This window comes from Cavia porcellus, unplaced genomic scaffold (genome assembly GCF_034190915.1).
Source record: "Cavia porcellus strain 051 isolate PalLab524CR breed Dunkin Hartley unplaced genomic scaffold, mCavPor4.1 scaffold_23, whole genome shotgun sequence".
Classification (NCBI taxonomy): domain Eukaryota; kingdom Metazoa; phylum Chordata; class Mammalia; order Rodentia; family Caviidae; genus Cavia; species Cavia porcellus.
Genome location: NW_026947506.1, coordinates 18,686,704 through 18,699,987, shown reverse-complemented (window position 1 = coordinate 18,699,987; position 13,284 = coordinate 18,686,704). Strand labels below are relative to the sequence as shown.

Genomic DNA, 13,284 nt, shown 5'->3' with positions numbered 1-13,284 from the left:
CCTATATTTTTATCATACCTCAAATTTATCAATTAAAGATGAGAGAGGATTTCATGGTGAATGTGTGCTATCCCTTCAGGATATAAACGAATTCCTACAAAACTAACCAGGTCATATTTGCACCTTCCTTCTTATGTACTGTATGACTGCAAGTACGAATTTTCATACATGATACAATAACAACATTCCAATTTCCCTCTGTTTAACTGGACTGAAATGGTTGTTATATCAGGCATTTGAAGTTAGCTTGGATGGCCAGAGGCAGTTGATTTGTTCTCACATATGCCACAGTTCTGGACAGGAAAAGGGGGCATATAACAGTGTAGAGCCCAGACAGAAGATGCCACCAGCCATACACAGCTCGTCCCTGCCTGGCTGGCACCTTCATCCCACAATGCAGAGCAGCAAGTGGTTACACATGTCCTTGCTCACACAGAAAGAGCCACTTGAAGAATTTCTTTGGCTGGTTGGCAACTGTCCAGTGTCCAGTGTCCAGAAAGGACAGAATAGATATGAAATCCATGTTTGTGATTCAAGAAGATCACAGGCCATAGAATTGGGCCTAGACACAATGAAGGATCGTTTCTGGATTCAGAAAAACAAGCCTCAATCTTTGTTGGCTCCACCTCCTTCTCTTTAATTCTGAAGCTATTTTAAAGACTGCCTATTTTCCAGTGCCTTTCAAATGAAAAAGACCCGACTCAGTTGAATTTAAAGGCCATCTTTCTGCAGACTCAGTGTCTTTGTCAGTTATTTCAGGCTGCAGTCACCTGCAGGAACACACTTACAGGGAAATTTGAAAGTGCTTTGCATAAAACCCCATCATGAGAGGGGTCTACTTCATCTTGGTGCTTTACTTTGTGGTAAAGGATGACTTTGTGTACAGGACAATGAGTGGGCCTGAAAGCCAGTGTAAACACAACACACACGGCCTTCTGTCTGCGAAACATATCATGGCTTCTCAGAGTCCCTAAGAACCAAGGCCTCTCTTTTAGCTATGTCAGTGATATTCTACAACAAAGCCCAGAAACTAACTCTAGAGTGTAGTGGCCACTGCACAGGTTCCCACTGTGACCATTGGGAAATGCTGAGAATCACACTTACATGATCAGATGCTATCACCTTAAACCTGTCCCTTTAGCTGGGACAGGATTCTCTCACCACTGTGGACTACCATGCTAGCCACACACACTATGACAGACCTCACTTGAGCACTGTCTGGAGCAGAAAGTTCCTCTTGGGAAAAGGACTTTATGAAAAGCTTCTAAATGTAGCAAGCTCAGGATCATCATGGTTATCTTGGCAAGGGGTTCTGAGCAGCCCCACCTGAATGAGATACTCCTGCGGTGGGAGCCCACAATCACAGCACTCATGGGGACAGGCAACAGTGCAGTGCAGATACAGATATTCTACCAGCAATGAAGCCAAAGGAAAACACTTTTCAAGTGGTTGCCTCTCTATCCCATATGCCCTTACTTGATTCTAAATGTATACGAATGTGTATTGTATACCACAATACACACAAACACATTAGATACACACAAATAGATGCATGCACATATAGATTGTGAAATGTTCCAACTTGCATTACCCCAGAGCTGTTTAATAGGCAGAACAGGGCAACAGTGCTCATAAGTTTGACCTCTGACATACCTGGAAAATCTTGTTGCCAAACTTGCACACGCTGACAGCTTTTGAGGGCACTTGCAGGAGGCACTGCTCACAACAGGCCTCCTTGGCTCTGTCACAGCTACCAGGGCGGGAACACTTCTTCTTACACTCCACAGTAGAATCCTGGGGCCCAAAGGTAAATGGGAAATTAAAGATGATTTTCCCCAGGTAGACCAGACATCGTATCTGGATTTTGTTCAATGATACACATGTAACTTTTCTGAAATTTATCCTGCAGGTGCTATATTTTAATACTTGCAATAAAAAATTTTCTCTCTTAAAAATGCTACCTACAGCTTAGCATCTGGAGTAGAGTATGAGGCATTTTAGTGTCTGAGGACAGCAGGCACACATTCTCCACCTTCCAATGACTTACAGCTCCACACCCAAGAGACCAGTCGACTCCAGGTAGCAAGTGGCAAGGAAGCCCCACTCATTGCAGATCAAAATGTTTCCTTCTTCGTCCCTTTCTCCTTCCCTACATTCTTCACTCTTTAACAGAGTATTCTTAGGTCTCTTCCTTGGTTTTATGCCACCCCTGAGGGTTTCATGGAAATCCAGACATCTTTGATCAAAGAGCATTAATTCAGAGCTAGCACATCACCCCAGGTGACATTTCCCATGTGTGTGTTGTGTCTGCAAAGGACACAGTCAGCAGTTCCAAAACTGGGCCTGGATTCTAGAGCTTTTCTGTGAAAGACGTGACACTGACCCAGCATTTATCCTCCAGGGAATGGTGGCTGGATCTGTTACTTAAGGTGTTTGCTGTTACTTGGCCTATCAGCTCTCTGGTTCACTGTGCATTTCAAATGTAATGTAGATGGCACATAGAAATTATTAAAAGTAAACTCATAAATTACAAAAATATAATCCATTCTCGAGCTGCATGTCTTGATGTCTAGTTTGAACAACAGGCACTTGCTAACTTTGGAAGAACATGTCTATCACTATAGCTCTCCTGGTTGGTCTTTATCTACATGCCTCCCTTTCCCTCTCTAGCCCTTTAGCTACCAAAAACAAAACAACAGCAGCTATCACCAACATAATAAGTTACTTTAAAATTGGGTCCCCATATGTTTGAGTTAACTCACTAACGAAGTCCCAAAGCCCTCCATGGTAAATGTTTCTCTTACTGATCTCACATATAATTCATGGCATGAGGACATCTATGAAAATAGGATGTGTGTCCCTCTGAATCTCTGGGGCTTACACTGCCAGCTGCCTTTGGAATAAAACAAACCATTGCTCCAAGAAGACATGGGACAATAAGCAACACATAAACACTCAATTCCCAAACTGTCAGGCTCAGCCTAACCCATAAATCCATGTCTGTCTTCTCCTCTGAGTGTGTTAAAGCCATTGTAACTTCCGGTGTGTTTGGAGCCAGGAAACATGACCACGTGTCTGTGTCTGGCTCAGGGAATCCTTGGGACAATTTTCAGTGTGTGGCTTTGTTATGCTTTGTGTCTAGAGGGTCCCCTCAAACCACATGCATTCATACATACGGCTTTTTCCGAGATGGTTGAATCTAGAGTGTATGATGCTAGCATTAAGGGTACGTAATTAGTAAATCGCTGATTGGTTTGGCATACTTCTAGCTAGGATTAAAGGTGTGAGTGCTACACTAGCCTGAGGGTGGGTAGCCTACACACAATGTGAGGGACATGAAGAGTTTCTATCTTGTGGGTGCCTTGTCTGTGATGGCCAAGCCAACCTGCTCTGGACCCAGCTGATTCTGGATTGAAACCTCTATAAACCATGCTTTTCCTCCAAGAAGACGTTGCTCCTTTAACTTCAGGTGTTGGGTATTTTGTCTCAGCAATGAGAAAAGTAACATAGGCTCTCCCCAGGCAGACACAACTTGTGGGCCTCCAGAGGATAATCTGATGATCAGCTAAATGCTGCAGACGGATTTCTTGGTGACCTCGTGTGACTTCACCTGTGAAGAGACCCACTGATGCCTTTGACTGATAAATAAACAGCATTGCTGCTGCCTAATAACTCCCCTGTTGGTGACATGTATGCCACAGTCCCTCTGCACCACCTCACCTTGCAGGTACACGTTGTGCAGTTGTCATAGAGAAATGAAGACCCATCGTCATACACGTCACTGCGAAAGAGGCAGCTCCCAAAAGGCAGGTCAAACACTTTCCTCTGACCTGGAGGGAAGCAACAGCATAGCATGAGAGAGATGGAAGCCAGTGGTGTCAAATTCTGTCATCAGCAATTACAGTGCAGGATGTTAAGCCACCTCCCAAGAGCAGGTGCGTCTGATGCACAAAGAGAGAGTCTTGGGCCAGATGTGCCAGGAGATCCTCAGGGATCATTAATTTACAGAGTCACTGTTCAAAAGAGTTTGATTCCACCATTAACCTGTAAGTTAAACAAATCATGATGTCTCGGACATAAGGGTCTACGCTCAGGGTTCACCGTGCAGATAAACCCACAGAGGTCATTTAAACAATGACATGCTAAGTTCTGGGAAGAAACCAACATGGAAGTTTGGGGACAGGAAAGTCCCAGAAGACTTCTAGAGGCTGGGATACCTGAGCTGCACTAAACACTAGTCTAATCATCCCCAAAAGTGAGCAGGAGTGGGAGGACAGGTGGAGATAGGAGGAATCAAGAAACCTCAAGGACTAAAATGAATACAAGGAACTAAGGAAACACCATCTGTGATGGTCTAGATATCTGTGTTACCACAAATCTCCTATGCTGAAACCTAATCATCAGTGTGACAGTACTAGGAGATGGGGCCTTGGAGAGATGGTTAGGTCAGGAGGTGTTGGTGCTTGTCTTAGTTGTTTTTCTTGTTACTGAGACAAAATAACTGACAGCTGAAGTTAAAGAAGAAAGGTTTATCTGGCTTACAGTTTATAGAAGTTTCTTCCATACTGGGCTGGCTCTGAGGCAGGGTGGCATGGCAGAGAGGCCACAGAGAGGAAAAACATTCATGGCAGACAGAAGGTAACAAAGCAAGGGAGCGGGGACCTTAGCAACATTTTTCTTCCCTCTTTATTCTCATTGGGATTAGGATGGTGCCCATCCAATTAGTGCACTGATTTAGTAATCATCCACTCTTAACCCCAGCATCACACACTCTGCAATTCAGCCACCTCAGAGAAAGTTCCATCTATGACTGCATTAGGCTTTGGGAGACATCTAGACACAAATCCTAACAGTGCTTTCACCAAAGAAGCCAGAGACAGAGCCCTGGTCCCTTTGGTCATGTGAAGTCACAGCAAGAAGATGCCATCTATGAGCTAGAAAGTAGATCTTCACCAAACAGAATCTACAAACACTCTGATCTTGGACTTCTCACCTACAGAACTGTGAGAAACTTATTTATGCAGTTTAAAAGCTACCCAGTTATGTTATTTCATTAAAGCTCACTGAATAGATTCACACAGAAATTGCATAAAGGCTAGCACTCTGAGAGGCTAAAGGAGGATTGCAGGTTTGAGTCCAGCCTAACCCACTTAGTGACTTAGTGCAACTTTCCACCAAAATAAAAAATAAAAAATAAAACAAGGACGGAGAGGTAGCTGACTGCAAAGGCTCTGAGTTCAGTACCTAGCACTGAAAATGAAACAAAACAAAACAAAACATAAAGACATAAAGGGCAAAGCTAACTCAGGTGGCACAGAGGCCAAATCCAACTCCACATGCCAAGTGTCCAACCTTTTACAGGCAGAATATCCCTGTAGAATTACCTCAGTTTCTCATTACAAGAATTGGACTGGCAATTAGAAAGACCAAGAAAGCAAAACTCAAACACAGAGCAAAATCCAATCCATTTCTTTCTTTCAAGTCTGAGTTTCTACTCCCTGAAGCACATCAAGTCATCTCTAGAGCATTAATTTAATTAAAGACTAAGTTAAGAAACCAGTGATTCATCTTCAGTGATCATATTTAATCCATATTTAATTCACTTCTTTCTTCCTGAAAAAAAGATTAATGGCAATCTTGATTTATCAGCAAACTCAATGAAATGCTGGAAATATTTATAAATACATACTAAGTGCTCTTCTTGGAATCAGAGTTATTGGAAATACCATTAGTAAGAGTCAAGGAAAAATATTATCTTCTTATCAGAGTCAGCTTGCAGTTCAAAACACAGCGGAGATACAGAACGGAATCATTAGTTTGGCTCTCATCTTGGAGTATAAACTGCCCTCAAAAAGGGACACTGGGTTGTAATGTGAATTACTTTGTTACCTGGGTAAGATTTCTCTGCACCTTGTTAACTTTACTCATAAAATAGCATCAATAGAGTCAGTGTGTCACATCAGCACTCCTATTGGCAACATTAATATTAACTTCCATAACGAAAAACTCTTTGGTAGTAAAATCATTTACAATACAATTATTAATATTCCAACCAACAAAGGCAATTTGTATTTTCAAAATATATAGTGAGTGCTTATGTTTTAAAAATTTTATTACAATAAAAGACACATAGCCATTAACCCCCCTCAAAATCACTATCGCCTCCCTTGTTTTGAACACACTTAGCCCATTGCCCTTGTCACTTTCTGAAGAAATTCTGGAACTTCTCTTTTGTGAATGTCTTTACAAAGTGTGATCAAAACTACCATGAACGCTGCTACCAAATGCCATCCAACAGAAAAGACAGCTAAAAACATGACAGGGTGTCATCACCCACCTAGTCACCAGAACTGGCATCCTGAAACTTCTAACTTTTTCCTCAGGTCAAAATGACCATGAAATAAAAATATTTTGAATTAATTCAGGAAACCATGATAACTCAGCTAAAGACACACATGAAAGATGACATCCTCTGCTGCTTCAGAAAGTTGCAAACATGATTGGATAAGTGTGTTTGAAGCACTTGGTTAAGTGTGTTTAAAGGAGAGCATTTGAGGGGGATTGATGGTAGTGTGTTCTTTACTATAATAGATTTTTTAAGTTTAAAAATTTACCACTCTTTTCAATCACACCAAATATTGTATGTACACATCAGTCCTGAGTCTCTTGAACTTCCTGAAAGCTTACAGACTAAATAAGAGAATAAATTTCAAAATATAAAATCACCTTTCCCCTTAACATTCCTCTAGGGAACTCTCCTAAGGTTTCTCTAAAGTATTACAAAGTTGAGTGCAGCCCAAATCAGATGGATTTATTTGGCCCATCCCATTATAATCACTACTGCAAATCTTAGAATAGTTACTGCAAATGTCTTAACAACATCTTGGTTTCAAGACATTATATGCTTACAATAATCCTAAGTAGTTCTTCCTTTTATTTACCACAAAAAATGGGAGCGAAGTAATGTTTCTTTACAAATTTAAACATTTTCTTTTTTAAAACATTATTTTCTTTTATAAATCTATCTGAGATATATTTCTTTCTTGTAAGAAGTAAACAGTTCTGTTTCAGTTAAGTAATTTCCTTACTTATGATCACCTGGTTTGTTTTTTTCGTGAAGATATTTTATAAGTACCTCAATTCTTTTTAAGAAAAATACAGGAGACAAATCTATACAAAGTTCTACATGAAAACTTTCATCTCTACCAATCAAAATACATCTCTTTCACGGCTGAGGTCTGCATTTTCTCTTCAGAAGCCTTTCATTTGTAGGCAGAATGACTCTTTCCTCTCTTCTCACAGCCAGGTCTTGTACCATCATCATCACCAAATTCAGTATTTTGCACAGGTGGACAGTTAGTTAAATGAATGGATGGATGAATGGTTGATGGATTGATGAATGGAATCACAGATTAGTTGATCATTGAAAGGACTCGACATTTTAATTCCCATAAACAAATGTGACAAATGGCTTAACTTATGCCTTGCCAAACCACTTTTATCTAAAATGATAGCTATAAAGTTCTTGAAGCAGTGCTCAGTACTCATCAACACCGCCTATGTGTGGCAGGTGGGGACCATTATCATTATTAATGCTGACAGTATGGTCCCTGGCTGAGCCTCACTGGGAAGGGTGCTGGGTGCTGCTCTGTGTGCACTGAGCTCTGATGATACTCTCCTTAGGAAATGAGGAAAGAACGGCAAGGAATTTATAATACAAAAGGCTAGGGTATGTTATGGGAAGGGAATTTAAAAGGAAATTTAAAAGCAAATCAGTGCCCCATCACACAAAAGTCTGACTATATTTCAGCATCTAAAAACCATCCTGGTGTTTTCTCTTTCTGTTTGTCTTGTTATGTGCATATATTTCTTTTTGTGACCAAAGAACACAAAATCTTATCTTATCCAAAGTCATCACAGCCCACTTTAAGACAAAATGCTCAAGGGAGTGGCTCCAAGCCTGGGAGGACAGCCTGAATTAAGCCACTTGTGCATCATTCCACTGCAGTTTAGCCAGACCAAAAAAAAGTCTCACTTGGGGGAATTACGGTTTCAAAGTTTACCAAAACTTAATCTTCCTTTTGTAATTTGCCTTATGCCACAAATGATCAGAAAAATCTGCACTCAACACAATGACGATTGCTCAAGTGAGACACTTCTAGACAGACTCATCACGCCCATGGGATTGGCTTTAAAGCATTAATCAAGACTGCCTATCCTTGGGACCAGGTCCAAATGCCTTGCCCTGTGACGGCTGCCCTGGAAGAGGAAGTACTGCATCCCCAAGTCTCACGGCATCTCTGCCACACTGAATGGACTCATCTCTCTTCAGGGCCACAAATGCACATGGGTGATCTATTTTAATTATTTCGTATTTATTTACAGTGTGTACGTGTGTGTGTGTGCACACATGCACATATGCACACACAAATATATGTATCACAGGAAAGCCAGCATTGTTAGATGAAAATACAATAGAAGATGGGTATGGTGGTGGGTGTCTATAATCTCAGGACTTAGGAAACTGAGGTAGGAGGATTGCTGAAATTCAAGGTCAGTCTAGGTTCTCCAGTTCAAGGCCAGCCTGAATTATAAAGCAAGAGCTTGTCTCAAAATAAATAAATAAATAAATAAATAAACAGCATAATACAAAGAAAACAAAACATTAGAATCTCTCAGGAGAAAATTGTGATAATTTAACAAAATGCCTTCACTTGCAAAATCTTGTTGTAAAAAGAAAATGGACTTCAGAATCTGGCTATAAGAACCTTGTAGATGAGAAAAGTGAATCAACAAGAAGTTTTGTAGGTGGAGAAAGCAAACTGTGAGAGAGGAGAAAAGATGCAAGGGAGGTGTGAATTCTAGCAGACAGGAGCTAGAGGCCAAGGAGAAGAAGACAGTGAGAGTCCCAAGGCAGAGTAACTGAGCCCTTGGGAAAACAGGGAGCTCAGCGCTCCACTGAACAGTGCTGGCTGTGCTTCTCCATGACATAACTCCCCTCCTTGGCTGCAGGAAATCTGCTGAACAAGCCTTGATGAAAGGCACAATAGGACGCAGAAAGACTGGAGGTGTGGGAGGTGTCTGGTGGGACAAAATGATGTTTCACAACAACAAAATAGAGATAAGAGAGACAGCAACTGCAAAGCATGAAGCTGAGAGAGATTAAATACTCTAATCAGTCCCCAAGGACTCTCAGACATTCAGGGGACCCTTCCTCCTGCCACAATAAAACTGATAACAGCACCTCTCTACACACAGGAGTCCTGTTTGTAGTGTATCTCACAGCTTTTTGAAAAGACTGCATGAGAAAAAGCACATACAGTGTGCCGTTTGGTGCCCGGTACACAGTTCATGTTCAGAAAAAGTATGCACACTCTCTTCCTGTTGTTACTTGTTTCCTTTCAAGCCTCTCCTTCACTGCATGTTATCTGCCTGTACCCTTTGCCCCTGCAGGTAACCTGAGTCTGCATCTTTCCACACCATCATTTCCAAAGCCTCTAACAAATGTGCCACTAACAGCCTTAAATTGACTACAGAAGGTGTCTTCATCCCTGCTTCCCTTGCAAGACAGTACCCTGTGTCACCTGGCATCCCAGATTCCAGACAAGGGCAGACAAGAGAAGAAGCCACACTCTGTTCACACCTTGTGCTCCCCTGATTTGAGGAGCAGGTGTCTCTAGCAAGCCAGGAACCAGGGCCACTTCAGAACCCCAGGGAGCAGTGTGCATACACACTCTCCACAGAAACTCCTGGAAGAAATTAATTATTCTTTGACCTGAAAATAGTCACTCACCCAAACATTTGGGGCAGCACTGTCCTGGGGGAGTGTGACTAAGGTGCTGGGGACAAGAGAGAATGGGACAGACTTCTCTCACGCACTGTGTCCTGCCTCCCTAAGAAAAGAGAGAGAAAAAAGGCACATTTAGAAAAGTCAGTGCTTACAGGTTGCACAACCGAGACATCCAGAACAGATCTAGGCCCTTCCCTAGGATCCTGGGAATCTCTGTATTCTTGGGTGCCTGAAGTGACTGCCCAGGTCCTTATGATTCCCTGAAGCAGCCTTTGACCTTCCGTGTGGCCCCTGTAAACAGACAGCCTCCCAAGAGTCATCACAGACAGGGTCACCTCCCCTCAGCTGCCATCTCCTGCCTTTATCTTGTTCCTTTCCAGACTTGCTTTGGAGTAGATAGATGTAGAGTAACCAGCTTCTCTTCTTTACCAGGACTTGAGGCTTCCAGTCCTAACACTAGGAAAGTTTTATGTAAACCAGGATGAGTGGGTCACCTCCACAGGGCCTGCCTCTCTCCACTCCAACTCATGCACACAAAAGAACCCTCTGTGTTTCATGAGGCTTTTCCTCCTTTTACCACTCCCATCTCCATGTAGCTCCTGCAGACAGCCTCCTCCAGGAGGGCCCCACACTGCACAGGTGGCAAGTGTCCCTGGGATGGCCTAATGGTGCCCCAGCCAGTGGAAGTGTCCAATCTGCGGAAAGTGGAAGCTCTGAAAGCCATGTTCACGAGAACCCTTCCCCTGGCTTCAGCAAGCTGACCACACCTGCTTCCATCAGTTAGCACAGGCCCTGATGATTGATTTGGAAAAACTAATTGATTTGGTCCTGAGGGAGAAGTTTTGGAGCCTTTGACTATCTTCCCCACTTTCTCTCCCTCACTCTTCACCCTCTCTTTCCCCACACTCTCTGGTTCCCCCTCCCCTTCCTGAACCACGCACCCTTTTTCCCCTGCCCATCACCACCTCTCCTCTCTGGAATGCACAGATGCAGATGCCCCTCGCCCTCCTCACCAGGGGCACCTGCTCTGCAGCCTCAGTGAGCTGGAAATGCCTACTTGGGAAGCTGGGCGGATGAAAAAGGAAAAAGGAAAGCACTTTCCCGTCCATTTGCATCCAACCAATTTGCCCTTGCAACATGGATCCTGAAAACTCTTGCTTGCAGAGTGAATTGCTGTGAACTTTATAAATAAAGGCTTTGTTTTTTTTTTTTTTTTTTTTTTAGAAAATCAGTGAATTTGGTAAATAGATTGCTAGGCAATTCCAGTGGGTTGACTTCTCTAGGATTAGAGATACAACCTAAAAATTGGGCTTTTGGGTCCTTTTTGACGGCAGCACATAATGTATATTTCAAGGGGTTGGAAGGTAAAGAACTCAAGGCTCAAAAGACCCTGGGCCAGAAGAGCAAATTCACATCCAGGCATTTCTAAAACCAAAAGAAAACCTCAGGCCTTTACCTCACACAGTCACCTGCGTTTTCTGCAGGAACAGTAGACATCAGCCTTGGCCTTCAAGATGTACAGGTTCCCACCCACCCTCGTATCTGTAGCCTCCCCATGCCTCAGCATTCCCTTCCTGTTCTCACCATTTTTATTACAAAAGTTTACTTTTGGTGAGGAAGAATGAAAAAGAGAGCAGGTTCCACACCCTTTTAAATAGTTGTCATTTTTAGGACTCTTCAATGTTGAATTCTTCCCAAATCAATAGAGAACAACTGAAAATACCAACAGCTCCTCTGTTGTTTTTAGGTTATTTCCAGGTCAGTATAAATCAGTTAAAAATCCCCCCACCAGGTTTTTTTGAGAGTTCTCACTCAGTTCTACATAATATTAAAGTGGGAGTCCATCCTAGACTCAGAGTGGGGTAACTGAGTCTGTGCCAATCCCTGAAGTCAGGCTCAGCTTATACACAAAACAAAAAAATCCTATCTGAGGAATGACAGGGCAATGCTGACCTTGGCTATTCATTTCAGATATTCCTCTGCAAACACTCTACAGCCCAAGCCACATAAGGTAGCTGTCTGCTGGATCCTCTCAGGCACACAGAAAACACACTCGTATCATTGATGTTCTCTGTTCCTGCTGGATCTTCATCCATTTTCCAACCATATTTCAAAATTTAAAAATTTAAAAACACTAGGTAGTTGCAAAAGAGTTAGCTTGTTAATATTTTGGAAAGCTGGCAAAAGATTATGAATACAACAGTAATTTTCTTTACCTTTAGGTCAAAGGGCAAACTTTGCACACACAATACAACTGCAGTTTGTGCTTCACAAGAGTCCATTAAAGTAACTTGAACTCTGGTCTGAGTTTGCTGGTTGAGTCAAATTTTATTTTGTTTGAGTTGCAGTACTGTAGCACAGCCCAAATCCTAAGGCCACATTCCAATTAATGCTTCCAGAGAAAGTTTAAGACCTTCCTAGTAACATAGCTGTAGCGCATGACCTGCTTCTGTGAGTCCAACTCAGCAGGGTTAAGCTACAATCTGGGAACTTTGGTAAACTAAGAAAGTTGAAATAGCAGAAGCAAGCATTGCTGTTTCTAAAAATGAGCAAATTTCTTCTGCCACCACTATAGATTGTCACAACAGCACTGATGGCTTCCCAGTCTCAACTCTTGCAAGGTTTCAGGTATCTGGGACTCCTTTCTCGCACCCATGTGCCATCTCATTATTCTGTCAAATATGGCTGAAAATCTATTACAAATGTGATGAGGATCTGATCGCGAATAAAAAGCATGAAAATCATTCTCTCTAAGGTACTTTCATCAGCAGTAAACTTGTCCCCACCCTTCCTGAGTTTGAGGATAACTCTCACTGCTTTTGGGATAAAATTCAACCCAACTGGACTAAAAGTCAGTTCAGAAGTCAGTCCTGGCCACAGTATTTCCTGTTTTCCTTCAATAGTGCTATGTTACATTTCCCAGAATGCTTTGTGTGTGGGCATGGCTATCTGCCTCAGTTCTGACCATTAGAAACAAGATGGGAACAGTATCACATGCTCACAGGATGATCTGTGAAATTCTTCACACACAACCTTCATGCTCCACTTTTTCTCTCTACTGGATGGAGAGCTAGCTGAATGGAGTGGACACTGAGCCAGGTTTCCCGGATCACCCAGGGAACTGTAGCCCCCAGTCAGATGAGCAAAAAATAAACTCTACTGTGTTACTGGGGTGCATCGGTTCTTTATTAGCCTACTTTTTCAAGACATCCTAGAGCCTTCTCTTCAGAATCCCCCCACTCCAATATAAGAAAAGACTACAGTGTCTCTTACTTCTTTATCGTCCCCAAACACGTCTCATACCTTTTATCCTCTTATATCCACTTCTTTCCCTCTGTCTTCCATCACTGACCCCTATCAAGACCCTGATTCATTCAAAGGAGGTTCCAGTTTCTTCTGCCAAGTAAAACCTTCCAAAGCCTGCACTTCCCAGGAATCTCCTCCCCTTCTCATAGCTTCTCCTTCCTCATCTAGGCCCTTGTATGTTGAGCACA

At 42.4% G+C, this 13,284-nt stretch overlaps 1 protein-coding gene across 5 annotated transcripts in view; it reads right to left on the bottom strand.

Moving 5' to 3' along the window:
* Positions 1–13,284, bottom strand: part of LOC134472453 (BMP-binding endothelial regulator protein-like) — a 262,792-nt gene that overhangs the window by 95,923 nt on the left and 153,585 nt on the right. For all 5 annotated transcript variants that reach the window (XM_063233856.1, XM_063233857.1, XM_063233854.1 and 2 more), the window contains exons 7-9: positions 9,794–9,893; positions 3,721–3,830; positions 1,654–1,794 (exon numbers count right to left, since the gene is read on the bottom strand). In XM_063233856.1, the coding sequence (XP_063089926.1) occupies positions 1,654–1,794; positions 3,721–3,830; positions 9,794–9,893 (351 nt within the window). The remainder of the gene's footprint in view (positions 1–1,653; positions 1,795–3,720; positions 3,831–9,793; positions 9,894–13,284) is intronic.